This window comes from Aspergillus thermomutatus, assembly GCF_002237265.1.
Source record: "Aspergillus thermomutatus strain HMR AF 39 chromosome Unknown NODE_69, whole genome shotgun sequence".
NCBI lineage: Eukaryota > Fungi > Ascomycota > Eurotiomycetes > Eurotiales > Aspergillaceae > Aspergillus > Aspergillus thermomutatus.
In genome coordinates this window covers 23,127-39,676 of record NW_020798118.1, presented here as the reverse complement: position 1 = coordinate 39,676, position 16,550 = coordinate 23,127, and the positions used below count along the sequence as shown (strand labels likewise).

General features: G+C 48.2%; 3 protein-coding genes across 3 annotated transcripts; 2 read left to right on the top strand and 1 right to left on the bottom strand.

The window, feature by feature from the left end:
- Positions 1-39: 39 nt before the first annotated feature.
- On the top strand, positions 40-6,330 carry CDV56_104405 (Arf family guanine nucleotide exchange factor SEC7; the record flags this gene model as incomplete). Its single annotated transcript, XM_026758024.1, has 6 exons — positions 40-1,806; positions 1,860-2,044; positions 2,104-4,415; positions 4,470-4,839; positions 4,888-5,943; positions 6,000-6,330. The coding sequence occupies 6 exons, from the start codon at positions 40-42 to the stop codon at positions 6,328-6,330; spliced, it is 6,021 nt and encodes a 2,006-aa protein (XP_026615326.1).
- Positions 6,331-6,721: 391 nt separating this feature from the next.
- On the bottom strand, positions 6,722-7,553 carry CDV56_104278 (bifunctional precorrin-2 dehydrogenase/sirohydrochlorin ferrochelatase MET8; the record flags this gene model as incomplete). The annotated part of the gene is made up of 3 exons (XM_026757897.1): positions 6,722-6,851; positions 6,902-7,383; positions 7,458-7,553. The coding sequence occupies 3 exons, from the start codon at positions 7,551-7,553 to the stop codon at positions 6,722-6,724; spliced, it is 708 nt and encodes a 235-aa protein (XP_026615325.1).
- A 290-nt stretch (positions 7,554-7,843) lies between these two features.
- CDV56_104090 (ribose phosphate diphosphokinase subunit PRS1) lies at positions 7,844-9,525 on the top strand (the record flags this gene model as incomplete). The annotated part of the gene is made up of 5 exons (XM_026757709.1): positions 7,844-8,102; positions 8,163-8,172; positions 8,224-8,344; positions 8,401-9,437; positions 9,495-9,525. 5 exons carry the CDS (start codon positions 7,844-7,846, stop codon positions 9,523-9,525), a joined length of 1,458 nt encoding a protein of 485 aa, XP_026615324.1.
- Positions 9,526-16,550: the final 7,025 nt, after the last annotated feature.

The following is a 16,550-nucleotide window of genomic DNA, read 5'->3' as shown; positions in this document are numbered from 1 at the left end:
GCTTCAATTATTGAATGCTCCGCTCGGAGTTTCGCATAAATGGCGGATGTTGAGAATGGCTCTTCGCAGGAGCCCAATCGGACATCTATGGTAGTGCCGCAGGGAGACAACAAGGAGAATGCTGTCGATGTCTCAATACCTGCTGGATCTGAAGATTTTGTCGAGGAAGACGCCAAGCCTTCTCTTCCTCTCGTATCACAGAGGCAGAAAATTGATACTGAGGAGGTTACAGACTCCAATTCACCGCAGATCAAAGTAGAGTCCTCCGAAGTAACAGAAACCGCGGACAAACCCCCGAGTCCTCCGAATGACGCCGCTGATACCGAAGATCCTGAGAAGCACGGCTTCCCTCAACCGGAGTCGAAAGCAGACAATGTCGATAGTTTGGGAAATGGTCAGGTAGAGATTCCTCCAGGAGACTCTGCGGGCGACAAGCAGGATGGCGGCCCTATACCCCAGTTTGAGCTTACACGAGACACACGACTGCGCTCAGACTCGAGATCAACGACTGCTACGTATGCGACTCAGCGCTCCGTGACCGTCAGCTCTGCAGTGTTCATAGTCACCGCTCTCGACACAATTGGGGCGTCCAAGGAAGCCAAGAAGAGCAAAGAACTGGAAGATGCCGTGAAGAGCGCGTTGGCAAACGTCAAGCATTCAGACCGCCAGCCGATCGATCCGGAGCTTATATTTCGCCCTCTTCAGCTTGCGACAAAGGCCTTCAGCATCCCCTTACAAGTCACAGCGCTCGACTGTATCGGGAAACTGATAACTTACTCATACTTTGCCTTTCCGTCATCTCAGGATCGCAAGGGCTCGGAAACCGAGGCCACACCGGGTCAAACCCCTCTGATCGAACGGGCAATCGATGCCATCTGTGATTGCTTTGAGAACGAAGCCACCCCCCTTGAGATACAGCAACAAATTATCAAGTCCCTTCTTGCGGCGGTTCTGAACGATAAGATTGTGGTACACGGAGCTGGTCTCCTAAAAGCTGTCCGACAGATCTACAATATCTTCATCTACTCCAAGTCTAGTCAAAATCAGCAGATTGCCCAAGGATCACTGACACAGATGGTCAGCACAGTGTTTGACAGAGTCCATGTGAGACTCGAGCTGAAAGAATTACGTTTGCGTGAAGGTGAAAAGGGACAGGTGAATACACCTGACGCTGTGACAATCGAAACCGCTGAGGTGCCCCTGTCAACTGAGCAGGATCAGGCATCCGATGCAGCCTCTGTTGTAGCACCCGATCATCCCGTTGCGAAGGAGCCTGGGGAAAAGCTTACTCTGCAAAGTTTCGAGTCAAGCAAGGATGTCACGTCAGTCGCGGATAATGCGCCGACAATGGTTACCCGCGCCAAACTTGGCCAAAAAAGGACGCAGTCATTGTCTAGCACATCCGGGGAAGACAGGGAAGATGGCGACGGAGCTACCGACGATGATGAGGACGAGATTTATATCAAAGACGCTTTCCTGGTATTTCGAGCTCTATGCAAACTGAGCCATAAAATCCTCAGCCACGAACAGCAACAAGATCTCAAATCTCAGAATATGAGATCGAAGTTGTTGTCCTTGCACCTCGTTCATTACCTCATTAACAACCACGTCGCGGTCTTCACCTCCCCGCTCCTAACGATCAGGAATAGCTCCAACAGCTCGGATGCTATGACGCTTCTGCAAGCTGTTCGGCCCCATCTGTGCCTCAGCCTGAGTCGAAACGGGTCAAGCTCAGTGCCCAGGGTCTTCGAGGTTTGCTGCGAAATCTTCTGGCTCATGTTGAAGCATATGAGAGTGATGATGAAGGTTTGTTCAATCTGCTTGTCTTACTTGTCTGAGGGGTTCCTAACTCTTCACAGAAAGAGCTTGAGGTTTTTTTGAAAGAGATATACCTGGCTATTCTCGAAAAAAGGAACTCGCCCGCTTTTCAGAAGCAGTACTTCATGGAGCTTGTGGAGAGACTGGCTGATGACCCTCGCGCACTGGTGGAGATATATCTGAATTATGATTGTGATCGCACTGCGCTGGAGAACATTTTTCAAAAGTACGTTTTTATCACCTCAGATTGCAATCTCTTCGGCGCAATACTGATTATTTCCGCAGCATGATTGAACAAGTTTCACGATACTCGAGCGTACCTGTCGCAGTTTCCGCAATTCAACAACAGCATTATCAAGAACACCATGTCAAGATATCAAAAGTGGGAGCAGATTGGCATCAGAGTGGGACTCTTCCTCCGACGCTCACGACAGCGCACATAGCCAGTATTCAGCAGCCAATTTCTCAAAACGTGCCATCTGAGTATATCCTAAAGAACCAGGCGCTGGAATGTTTAGTGGAGATTCTACAATCACTCGATAACTGGGCCTCTCAGCGAATTGATGACCCAGCCCTTGGGGTTTCAAATCCCTTGTCCCAGAAATCAATCGATAATTCCAGAGAGTCACTAGACACCAACGCTGCGACCTTTTTGTCATCTCCAAGGGTCGAGGGTACGGATGGCAGTACTGGTCGGTCAACACCCGTGGCAGAGGACGATCCAAGCCAGATCGAGAAGGTCAAGCAGAGGAAAACTGCGCTGATGAATGCAATTCAGCAATTCAACTTCAAAGCCAAGCGGGGGATCAAGCTTTTCATCCAAGAGGGCTTTATACGTTCGGACTCGCCCGAGGACATTGCAAGTTTCCTGTTTCGCAATGATCGACTGGATAAGGCCATGATAGGAGAATACCTGGGTGAGGGTGATGCCGAGAACATTGCTATTATGCATGCATTTGTGGACCAAATGGACTTCTCTAAGCGACGCTTTGTGGATGCACTTCGTCAATTCCTGCAACACTTTCGATTGCCCGGGGAGGCCCAGAAGATCGATCGTTTCATGCTCAAATTTGCCGAGCGTTACGTGACTCAAAATCCGAATGCCTTCGCCAACGCAGATACTGCGTACGTTTTGGCTTACTCAGTCATTATGCTCAATACAGATCAACATAGCGCTAAGATCAAGGGTCGCCGCATGACCAAAGAGGACTTCATCAAGAACAATCGCGGTATCAACGATAACCAAGACCTGCCTGACGAATATTTGGGGTCTATATTTGATGAGATCGCCAGCAACGAGATTGTTCTCGACACTGAACGAGAGCACGCTGCAAATCTGGGCATTCCCACGTCCACCACCACAGGCGGCTTAGCTTCCAGGGCCGGACAGGTCTTTGCAACGGTAGGAAGGGACATCCAAGGCGAAAAGTATGCCCAAGCATCTGAAGAAATGGCCAACAAGACGGAACAGCTCTATCGGAGTTTGATTAGGGCGCAGCGGAAGACGGCCGTTAGAGAGGCCCTCTCACGCTTCATCCCCGCGACATCGGTACGGCATGTTGGATCTATGTTCAACGTCACTTGGATGTCTTTCCTTTCCGGGTTGTCTGCTCCCATGCAAGACACACAGAACCTCGAAATTATTAAGCTCTGCATGGAAGGAATGAAACTGGCGATACGTATCAGTTGCGCTTTTGATCTGGAGACTCCCCGCGTCGCATTCGTAACGGGACTTGCCAAATTTACAAATCTGGGCAATGTTAGGGAGATGGTACCAAAGAATGTTGAGGCCTTGAAGGCCTTGCTCGACGTGGCCCTCACTGAAGGGAACAACCTGAAGAGTTCCTGGAGAGAAGTCCTCACCTGTGTCAGCCAGCTCGACCGGCTTCAACTTCTCACCGATGGCGTCGATGAAGGTTCATTGCCCGATGTATCACGCGCCCGTATTGTACCACAAACTCCATCTGATGGCTCTCGCAAATCTATGCAGGCATCAAGACGTCCTCCCCGTCCGCGGTCAGTAAACGGACCTACGGCTTTCCGTTCTGAGGTTGCTTTGGAAAGTCGATCCGCAGAAATGATACGCGGAGTGGACCGTATCTTCACAAATACCGCGAATCTCACTCATGAGGCTATCATTGATTTTGTTCGCGCTTTAAGCGAAGTGAGTTGGCAGGAGATTCAATCTTCGGGTCAGACAGAATCCCCTCGAACATACAGCTTGCAGAAGCTTGTTGAAATCAGCTATTACAACATGACCAGAGTCAGGATAGAGTGGTCGAAGATCTGGGAAGTCCTTGGGCAGCACTTCAATCAGGTTGGATGCCACACCAACACTACCGTGGTGTTCTTTGCACTGGATTCCCTTCGGCAACTTTCGATGCGTTTTTTGGAGATTGAAGAGCTCCCTGGTTTCAAATTCCAAAAGGACTTTCTCAAGCCATTCGAGCATGTGATGGCCAACAGTAACGCTGTTACTGTGAAGGACATGATCCTTCGATGCCTGATACAGATGATCCAAGCACGCGGAGATAACATTCGTTCAGGCTGGAAAACAATGTTCGGCGTCTTCACAGTTGCTGCTCGAGAGCCATACGGTAAGGGAGTATCTTATCCCGTGAAATTTATGTGATGAGGATGCTAATATCTAGAAGAGGGCATCGTCAACATGGCATTCGAACATGTCACTCAAATCTACAACACGCGTTTCGGTGTGGTCATTACACAGGGAGCTTTCCCGGACCTAATCGTTTGCCTCACGGAGTTTTCCAAGAACATGCGATTCCAGAAGAAGTCTTTGCAGGCCATCGAGACCTTGAAATCAACTGTCACGAAGATGCTCAGGACACCGGAGTGCCCTTTATCACACCGTGGAACTACATCAGAAGGCATTCAAGACGATGGAACGAACCTGGCCAGACAATTAGCACGGCAATCTCAAGAAGAGCAGTTTTGGTATCCTATCTTGATTGCCTTCCAGGATGTATTAATGACGGGTGATGACCTTGAGGTTCGATCAAGGTAAGTTCAAGTTCTCAGCCCGTGGAACGCTGCTGATCAGAAAACTAGAGCATTGACTTATCTTTTTGACACACTGATCCGTCACGGAGGCGACTTTCCTCAAGAATTTTGGGATGTCTTGTGGAGACAGCTTCTCTATCCTATCTTTGTTGTCCTTCACTCTAAATCGGAGATGTCCAAAGTGCCAAACCATGAAGAACTCTCCGTATGGCTGTCTACGACAATGATACAAGCCTTGAGGAATATGATTACACTTTTCACGCATTATTTCGATGCGCTGGAATATATGTTGAATCGTATACTCGAGCTTCTTACACTATGCATCTGCCAAGAAAACGACACAATTGCGCGGATTGGTAGCAATTGCTTGCAACAATTGATTCTGCAGAATGTTGCAAAGTTCCAGCAGGAACACTGGACCAAGGTTGTCGGTGCTTTTGTGGAGCTTTTCGGCAGGACCACGGCCTACGAGTTATTCACAGCCGCCGCCTCGATGTCTTCGAAGCCAGCTTCGATCAGAAACGGGAACGGGGAGGCATCCATCGAGGATGACTTGCACAAGCCGGAGCAAGAGACAGCCGATTCAATACCTGGGCGGGAAACTCCATCAGACGCCCCCAAGGTGAATGGGTCGCAGCCAGTGACTTCTGAGCACGAAGAGGGCGACATGCCTGCCGCGTCGACCCCCGAGTTGGAAGACTACCGCCCGCAGGCCGAAACCCAACAACAACCCGCTGCCGTGACCGTTGCGCGGCGCCGATTCTTCAATCGTATCATAACCAACTGCGTGCTTCAGCTACTTATGATTGAGACTGTCCATGAACTATTTTCGAATGACAAGGTCTATGCTGAGATTCCAAGCCACGAACTTCTCCGTTTAATGGGACTACTCAAGAAAAGCTATCAGTTCGCGAAAAAGTTCAACGAGGATAAAGAGCTTCGGATGCAGCTCTGGCGCCAAGGCTTTATGAAGCAACCGCCCAACCTGCTTAAACAGGAAAGTGGAAGTGCTGCTACATATGTTCACATCCTTTTCCGCATGTACCACGATGAGCGAGAAGAACGAAAGAGCAGCCGCGGGGAAACAGAGGCTGCGCTTATTCCGTATGTATATCGGGCTTCGTCGTTATCAACCACTGCTAACAAATAACCATTTCCAGGCTCTGCGCCGATATTATCCGAAGCTTCGTCCGACTCGATGAAGATTCTCAGCACCGAAACATAGTGGCCTGGCGCCCTGTAGTTGTAGATGTCATCGAGGGCTACACCAACTTCCCGTCTGAAGGTTTCGATAAATATGTTGAGACTTTCTACCCGTTAGCGGTGGATCTATTGGGCCGTGACCTTAACCCTGAAATCCGCCTCGCTCTTCAGTCTCTGCTTCGAAGAATCGGTGAAGCAAGACTGGGTATAGCTGCTGTGCAGACACCCATCAGCCCCAGGAGCTCTATCTCGCATCAACATTCCCGCAGGTATAGTCGGGATCATTAGTGTCTGGGGTCGGAGTTCTGATGAAAAGGTGGTTTGTCGGATCTTGATTGATTTTTGTTTCTTTTGGATATCCTTGCCTACTCTATAAGAGGCTTCTTACTTCAATCGCCCATTCCGGAGGAGTGTTGAATGTAGACTTAACAAATATAGTGCTTTGTCATTCTCAGAATCTGTAAAATTATAAGATGCAGACCGTCTGCCTATTCTATTCCATACCAAATTATCGAACTCGAGCCCAGCGAAGCAGAAGTCAGTGTCACTCTTGGTTAGATACTTTGCCGCCGTGAAGCGGCATCAAGCCCGATACATCAATTGCATCACTTCTGGCAAGAGATATTGGCGATTTAGTCAAGGTTGCCTTGGTTGAACTACCGAATTGCGCATGTATCAACTAGCTGGAATGGACTTCATTATAAGCCGGAATCTTGCCAGACTCGAAGTAAGTAAGAAGACTATCCATGTCCCGTTCACTCATTTTAACGAGCTCTTCAAGACTCCATGACTCGCAGACGCCGGACATCCTTTAATAAGTCAGCAGGCAGCTTGAACCGAAAAGTAGGATCAACAATACCACTTCATTCTCTTAGGCCCCTCCTCTGGTCTGGCGGCGACCTCCCGCAGTTTCTTGCGTAGTTTGCCAACATTTTCTATGGCTGCGCCCATGTTGTCGGGCAATGATGCTGCAATTTTTTTCCGAACGATATTTGCAAGCTTAGGCCCATTTCCATTCGTGCTCACCATCACTTGCAGTGGTCCATCACGGTACATGCTGCCAAAGTAGAAGTCGCACTCTGGGGGCACATCGGCTATGTTGGCAGGTATTCGCTTCTCCTTGCACAATTTCCAGATGCGAGACGAGGCGTCAGGGTCATCAATGGCGCAAAGGACCATATCTGCTCCTTCTAGATCTGCTGGCTCAAATGTGCGATCGACATGCGTGACCTGGCCCTCAGATACACGGAAAGCGACTTCATCATTGAGGCCTGAGCGAGGACAGACGACGGTTACTTTGGCATCGGCGTTCAGGGCGTGGAGAATGCGACCTGCAGCTACCTGTTGAACGACCTCGTTAGCGCTGGGTGCGAGATATATCTTTTGTCTGCGGCAGGACATGCATAAGACTATACCTCACCACCACCGACCACTAGGACATGTTTATCTTTGACTTGCCAAGCGACTATCATGGAGCCCCCTCCCTGGACTGGAGGGTACTTGTGCGACATTTTAGCATAAGATAGATACCTCTCAAAGCTTTACTGAGATGTTATCTGTAGCGGGGTGGACGAAAGTCATTTGTAGTGCCGCTATCTATCGATTGGCGGGGCCATTATACGGGGAGCTAGAGACACCCAAGACGATCTGCCCTATTTTTACCTTTTTCCCTCGTCCGCCAACTTTTTTTCCCCTTCCCTCGGCCATTTGAAATGACCTCCACAACCTTTCCCTCCGTTTTACTTTTCGTTCCCTTCTCCCCGTTGTCCATGCCTTCATTTCGCAGTACATAATTGTCACAATGCGGGGAGTACAAATTTTCTCTGGGACATCCCACCCTGTCCTTGCTGAGACCATCTGCGAGCGTCTAGGCACACTCCCCGCTCGGGCAGTGCTCGGAAAATTTGCAAATGGCGAGACAAGAGTGGACATTGGAGTTTCCGTGCGGAACCAAGACGTATACATTGTCCAGAGTGGCAGTCAGAAGATCAATGACAGTGTCATGGAGCTCTTGATCATGATCTCTGCTTGCAAGGGTGGTTCCGCAAAGTCGATTACAGGTGAGCTCTTTTCCAATCGTTTTGATAACTTTCGCAATAACTAACATGATTCTGCAATAGCGGTCATGCCGTATGCTGCCCGTCTAACGTGAAAACTACGCATTGTGCTGACATGGACGAGGTACTTTCCATACTCCCGCCAGTCGAAAAAGAAGAGCCATCGGGGAGCCATCACTGCTCGGATGCTGGCGAACTTGCTTTCGGTCGCTGGAGTAGACCACATCATTACTCTTGATTTGCATGTGAGTTTCACGGATTATTTGTACAATGGGCGAATAGACGTCTGACTGGATACAAGGCGTCGCAAATGCAAGGATTCTTCGGCAAGCCTGTGGATAACCTCTTTGCCGAGCCTTTCATCGCCCGTTGGATTCGGATGAACGTCCCTGGCTGGAAGGAGGCAGTCGTTGTTAGCAAGAACGCTGGAGGTACCAAGCGTGTAACATCGCTGGCGGACACCCTGAAGCTCAATTTTGGCATTGTCACAACCGACCGACGCCGTCCGAAGGTTACTATGGCCATGACAGATAGTACTGTCTTTTTCGACTCTATCAATGATGCCATTCCCAAAGAGCCAAAGCCTTTTGTCCTACACCTCCGCAAGAATTCCCACGGCGGTGAATCATCGAGCGAACTCCACAACGCAGAGCCCGAGGAACTACTGCGTCCAGAGACACCACCCGCTGCTCGTCGCCCGTCAGAGTTGGAAGCAGCTCACGAATATACAGACGTGCGTGTGCGTGATGTGATCACTGGCCGACTTGTACAGGGTCATATTGTTGATGATGATTTCCCATCGGCTGGTCCCACCTCGGTGCCTGCCTCTGGCCATACAACCCCAGGACAGCCGTCCAGCCAGGGTCAACCTGAGACCGTCCCAGACGCGATGGTCAACTCGTTCATCTCGACCACATCCTCTCTACCTGGAGATCATGCCCTCGGTGGATCGTTCGATGCCGCGGAATCTTCGGATGAGGAAGAGAGCAACGGGCGAAGCGTTGAGCAAGAGAAGACCATCACCCTGGTCGGAGATGTTCGAGACAGGACTGTTTTTCTCGTCGATGATATGATCGACAAGGGTGGCTCGTGGATTGCTGCCGCGGAAACGGTGGTCAAACGAGGCGGGGCCAAGCAGGTCTACTGCATTGCTACCCACGGGCTTTTTGGCGGCGAATCCCTCGAGCAGATGGAAGCGTGTGACTCGATTGACTATATTGTCGTCACGAATACCTTCCCAATAACTCCTCAGATGATGAGGAAATCGAAGAAACTGGTCATTATCGACATTTCGAGTCTTCTTGCGGAGAGTATCAGACGCCATCATTACGGTGAAAGGTTTGTAGTGCTGTCTTCTGATTCTTGACTGAGCCAATTGACTAACCTTCAATTTAGTGTGTCGGCGCTTTTCCACCTCAATGACTAATTAGCATGGCGAAGTTTATCCATGTGGTATTCGAGATTGTTTCCCACACTATCAATGAATGAACGTACAACAAATCCTGATATGTTGGTAAGATGATGCCTCAACAGTAACGACAGCATAACGACTCTCTTCTTTTTTCTTGTATTGATGACGCTTTTTTTTATACTCACGAGAAGGTCAAGGGTATTTGAGTGTATCTTTATTATGATACTGGACTTTTTCTCTCCTGGTGTCAACGGTGCTAGAGATACTGATTGGCGCCAGAACCAAGGCGCTCAAGTTTGACGTCTGAATAGGCCAAGATTGAGCATCCTTTGCTCACTTATAGTGCAATATCATTCCCATTGTCGCATTGGCAAGACACATACATTCTTCAATTTCAGTGATATGAATCCTGAAGCTAGCTTCACCGGATTCCGTCCATCTACACCAACGGTGCAGTCCACTTTGGGTACTGCAGGAGCATCTTGTCTTTACAAAGATTGTTCTTAACGGAGCGTTGGAAGAGCAAACATTTGGCCTTGTTAGTTCTCTGTCTTCTTCGTGTCATTTGGCATGGGGGGGACGGATGCGCTGCAAGGCCATCCCGAGGAATGAAGGCATCAACTTCTGAGTACCCGTCAAGTGACGCCGGCTCTGGTCCTTTGGACCCGTGGATTTGATGCAAGAGAACATCTCGAACATTCTTATGTTATGTATCACAATAAGCTAGTAACAAATATATGATATGTGAATGGCCCGTTAGTAAGTCGAGGATTGTCTCGTGCTGCCCCTGAAATGGTTCTTCAAAAGGATCCTTGTAAGATCTACAGCGCAATAGGTAGCCGACTGGTCTTTTCATGGAGCCCTACTGCGACTACGCTGTATATTCTCGTCTCCATCCAAGGACCCCTGGTTTGATTGCAAGGAAACCCGCAGAACTAGCTGATACGTAGTAGGTAGTAGTCAGTAGCAGGGCGAGTTCGATGGATCTCGTACATATGAACTCAGAATCCCACCCGATGTTTTCTTTATGAACAAGGGTAACTATCAAGCAACGTACCTGGCGGTGTGCGCATACCCGTTCACTCGGCGCTTCAACAAACACCTCTTCGCAACGGTGAGGCGTTCTCATCGGCCAATTCTACAGAGAAGGATCGATCTATCTCACTTACAATTCACAAGCGACGGCATGTCATGATCGCCATTGATGCCGATGTGATGTGATGGGATAGATATGATTTGAGTACCCTACGGCGTAGTGAGTAAGTATAGGTAGCGCAGACCCGAATTCCAGGATAGGGTCTTGCTCAGACCTCCTTTAGGCGGCGTACTTCTGCTAGTCGGCAGGACTTAGGCCGTAGCGTACCCCTTGAAAGGCGAGGGGATGTTTGCCGGTGCGGTGTGCTGTGATGCAGAATCTGATTCCAAATCCCACCACTTGATCGTCATATTCATTTTCGCGAACGAAGAGGAAATGACTGACTAGAATCTACAATCTCAGCGCCGGTTGGATCGGGGGGTTGAGATTCAGCTGCAGCCTCAGCTCGTTGAGCTTGCAATCTCCCCAAGGCGCCGGGACACACAGAAATTAATGCCACAAAAGTACATCTCCATATCAGTACGGAGTAGTGTGTTTTGAATGGAGTTTTCCTAAGTATGGATTTTCCTACGGAGTCGTGGCCAGGGCAACACGCGCTGAAGTACTCCGTAGGCCATACTCTGTGTGAAATGTGATATGTCGACTTTGTTTAGACTCAAGGCAGCACAAAGTACCATGCGTCATCGGAGACGGACAGGACTTTTATTATCAAGTCCAGCGCTGTAGCAAAATGAGCAAGGGGCGAGAGTGAGACTGAAAACTGAGCGGTCTCGGATTAGTTCGAGATGGCTGGGACTTAGTATACCGGGGAAGGACATCCGGTAGATCAGAAGCAAAGTTCTCCCGCGGAGCTGGCGAGTATCTCCATTTTCCAGGGAATCCAGGCTTTTCGCTTTTCAGCCCGTATTCGGGACACGGTGGACCATGACATGGATTGCTCAGTTTGCTATCGTATGTGAGGACCAATGGGTTGACTGGGTAGTTACTTCATACCTCTTGCACATTCCTGAGTAGTACGTGAGTACGTACGGAGTACTATGCTTGTCTCTTGCGTTCCTCTGGTGGTCAGTGAGTCGTCAATTCAACAATCCAATAGCAACTATGAATTGACACTTGACAGGCAACTGGCAGCCGCCATGTGGATACCTGTCCTCTTCCCTTAGCGCTACGCTTCGACTTCAACAGTTCAACTCCTGATCCTGGAACCTTGGTCCGCGTGCTCGTCAATTTCAATTCGAAAACTAAACCTCGACCATGGAGCATTGGGTTTAGATCCGCTGCAGGTGTCCCGAATTGGCGAAGAGTTCAGCCGGGAACGACTAGTGATCTGACCACTTGCCTATTCGGTGTAGTCTTGAATTTGGTGGAAAGTCAGTTGATCGTTATGTCTTACGTAAACCCTGGTAAGCCATCGATATGGGTGACCGGCTGGGTTCTTTTTAAAGAGCAAGCTGGCAGGAGTCGATCGGGTCATCGCAGTGCACCTGATACCAAATCAACTGGACCGTTGATAAAATGTACGGACATCCCTGAGCTTGAGGGCTGAGGCACCAAGGCAGAGAAGCCACTCTAGCCGCGAACCCGGTTGGCGGGACCGTGGATCCTCCTGCACAAGCCCGCCACGATCAGCCAGCATCAGCCGAGATCTGCCACTGCCACTGCCAGAGTAGAACTACTTCTTCCAGGGTCATTGGTCTCATGTACTAGGTACAAATGTAAGTAGGGAAATACCTAGGGAACTCTCTGAAATGATCGTTGGTAGAGTACGTACAGTAGCACCTAGCAGATGGTGGGTAGGACGTGCTAAATCCATTGGCGGGAAGTATGGACTGTATGGCTGTCCTGTTTCCTGATCCTCTTGCAATTCCCCTGCTTTGAGTGGATCAAATGGATAACTACTGTAGTACCATGTCAACTAGTGTGTTAGTACTAGAGTAGTCTGTTGGTTGAGATTAATCATGAGGCCCTTAGTGTAGTAGTTACTTTAGAAAAGCAAAGATGATCGGGATCCGGCTTAGCTCGGTCCTTGTAAAGCTTCAAAAAAAGAACAATAATCAGCATCATGCAATAATAATAATGACCATAATCTCACAAGTCATTGTGATGAAATTGGTGAAACAGTCTCAATAAACCTTGTCCTTGTCCTTGTCCTGATATTCGTTATTGCCCTACAGTGACTGGGATTCGGTTTCACAGTATCCTTCATGAACAATTTATTTAGTCTATCATTTGAAATTTCTACCATCATTCAAATAGTAGTTCATCGATTCTATGTTATGCCATACTGTGGAATCATTTATGATATTATGACCTTGCTCTGTGTATACTATATGATATATCTACGTCGGAGAATTATGGCCTAGAATTTGTCACCATCCAGAATTCCGGACCCTTGGATCTGGGTCATGATCACGATCCTGGTTGACGTCTGCTGAGACATGGGTCATGGATGACTGGACAGCCACAGAAAAAAAGAAAAGAGATATCCGATAGCACATTTCCTCCTAATAATAACAACTGATGATGTGTATTCTAGACCGTACTGCGTAGAAAAAGCAAATTGCACTTCCGAGTGCTAGATCTCGAGATCTTCCATGCCAAATCTCCAGCACCATTTGGCCGGGAAGGGCTGTGCTTTGTCGATCACCAATCAAAACTCTTCGATCGCCCAATCGGCTCAGGGACAATCTCTATTGACGTTTAGTACTCGGTACGGAGTAGAAAGATATCAAATTAAAAAGACAGGTCTATATGATGCCCTGATAACTAGTAGTTACTAGTCACTGCTCCGAGTCTCAGTACTCGATACCTTAATTTCTCTGTGGAGTGACCCATGTCTAGCTTTGTCTATTTCAAATTATGTCCAATAATGCTGAAGCAATAATGTTTGGTGCCCCAAATAATAGGACGAACCATTTAATTCAATATTCAATATCCAATAATTTGTTAAACATCTTATTATTAAAGTTAAGAATGCGACTATTGACGCGCTTCCCATCTCCCCGGGACTGCTGCTGCTGCTACTGTCTCTGGCCCACTGCCGACTATACATCACTTTTCCATGGGTTTTCGAACCTCTTCCTCCCTCTCCTCCCTGTTTCTCTTCTGTTTCTTTTGCTTCCGGATCTCATCTCTGTCTCATCTTGTGTGGCCCATCGTGCAGTTCGAGCAGTACTTTTTGTCCCTTAACTACCTTTCCGTTCACTCATTTAGGATTCTGAGGTTCCATTCCACCATTGTCCATTCCTCTTCCTCAAGGAATCCAGGTCCTTTTCTCCACAGAGCTAATGTCAGTTCCGCAATCATCGGCTACATGCATTGTATGAAATAACATCATTTTTCTCGAAAAGCAACTTCCCTACAGCCCCAGTCAAGCTATCTTCCCGGTGCCAGGCCTGGACCCTGTAGCTGGTACATTGTACAATCGTATCCTCCCGATCTCCTGAGGAAAGACAAACAAGATACCTTTCGAGTGATGCGTTCATCGGATCATCGCTAGGATACTGTTTCTACCGTCTGGTTGAGATCGAAACCTTGCCTATATATACTATGGAGTCGTCGTCTACAGCTTCATCTGAATTCTTCATCTCACACAACACTCAAATCCTTCTTCTATCTCTGCTACCAATCCAAAGCATAACTTGATCCTTGCACACCGACACATCCTCTGTCTTGGCTTCTTCAGATTCCATCCCTACCATCTTGTCCGGACCCTGGAGCATTGTTGCATACGCCCTTGCCTTATCCCGACTCTAGAGCGCGGGTATTGTTTCCCAACCATTCGGATAAAGAAGGAGCCATCGCCCTTCAACCTTGTCTACTGAGACCCAAAGATCTGGTTCGACCCGCCGAGATTTACTTAATTGATCCTTCCGTGGTAAACTGATCAAGTACGTGGCGGAGCCACGCATCACTACCATTCCTTTGCTCACATACTAATCTTCTGGCAGACATCAACATGGCCAACCAGTGCTCGGGACACGTCTTCGCCATTGTGCAAGCCACTAACGGGAATATCCTCACCTGGCGCTGCTCAGATTGCAACTCCGGTCCGTTCGTGGCTATCTGGCGGTGCAAGATCTGTGGTCACTGTCGTTGCAACGCATGCCATACCGCCAAAGCTTAGGTGATGGTTACATCTGCGGCGTCGTACCGGACCGGTAGGCTCTCATTCAAACAAGTCTACTGACTCTGTGTGAAATTCTTTGCTGATAGGATCCATAGATCACCCTCGCCGCACCGTTACCTGCTTGCTAGCTCAAGCAGGTCAACGCGCACAAGACTCAGTTGCTCATCCGTCCAAGACTGTAATTTTCGAGACTATCAGTTCACTGTCCTTCGACGGCAATGATTCCATGTCAATCGGATGTTCGCTTCGTATCCGATTGGCTGGCAATTGGGATGCTCACCTTGGGTGCAGCATTTTTCTGACTGGTCCTCGCTCGATATCATCATGGAAAAGCACAAACAATTTACGGACTGAACTCTCAGCTCTCTACTTAATGACGTTCGCAAAGACACGGCCGAATCCTGCTGTTTCCACGAACTGTTCTTTCAGCACTGCATCGTTACTCGGTGTCAAGGTTCAGCGACAAAAGCTTTGGTCTTTGTGTTTTATTTCTGATTCCTCTTGCTGGCCTCTTCTCTGCATAGCATACAGGACATGGCTGTGACTTCCTTTTTCATTTCCTTCTCCTTGTCAGTTTATTTTCTTGACCAGACTGCTCTTACTTGTTTTGTTTTCCTGCGAATGTTGAATAGAGAACATACATAGACTCAGGCAACTGACGCGGCAACGCAGCTAATTACACCAATCTCAGACTCATGTGCTAGGAAATGACCTACTTTGCATAACATCTTTAATCCAACAAATCACATTGTACGATCTCTTGGGATCAGGTCTCGTGCTCGATTTGACTTGGTCTGATGTGGCAGTTTGTACCACTCGAAATGCATCATGTACAACCAAGCCAAGCTTCAACAAGGACAAGGGTCCAAGGCGTGATCGCCGTTGGTTGGATTCTAAATCCATACACCCTTGTGCTATCCGTTGAGTCATTGCTTCGGCAGGTGGACTGCGTTCCCTTGCTTCCTATACCTACTGTGCGCATGCTGGGTACCGGTGGAATGTATAGAGTACACGACGGCCAATCTTTCTCTTTCTCTATGTCTCTAATAAAGAATAGTATCACCAGTTGTCTAACAGACATTGAAGAATTTTCTGGGAAGTATATTCTCAACATCATAGATACATGTGCTATGTCCGACATTCCCAGATAACCGCCCCAGTGGATTCGAAGCACACGTATATGCTCGGTTTTGAGGTCACTGATAACCTGATTTGGATGTGAGGCTTTCTTGAGGTGGTATTAATGCTACCACGCTGCTGTTTTTGCTCCTGATTTGCGGTTTTTGTTGTTATTGCTGTTGCTGCTGGCGCTGCTCTATGCTGGTAGTGTTGCTGTCTGCTGTTGTTGCTCACAAGCGGAAGGATAAGGAAGCAGACAGAGGTTTGTGAGCTTTGAAGCCCCCAGACTCTGCATCTGGGATGCGAATCCTTCCATAGTTTGTAACGCTCGACTCGAGCTTCATCCATGGTAATGAAACGAGTTCAATTCACAGTTGAGTAGTCCAAAGACTTGAGCTCACGGACTGTTTCTTTGACATAGCAGCCTGAGTCATCTTGTCTTTTTGATGTTCCACGTTCCTGCTGAGATGGTAGCTTTCCGCATTTCAAGGTTCTTTTTCAGCGATCTCTGAGCGATGTGTACAGGTGAGTCCCTGTCGAAGCGGTATTTTGCTGATCTTGTTGTCGCAAAAAGGAAAAGCAAAAGAAAACAATTCTTGTTGAGCTCAGCAGATGTGAGCATCAGTAAAGAGATAAAAAAAAAAAAAGAAAATTGAGAAAAAAAAAAATCAATCTTCGACAAAGTACCTGTAGCGC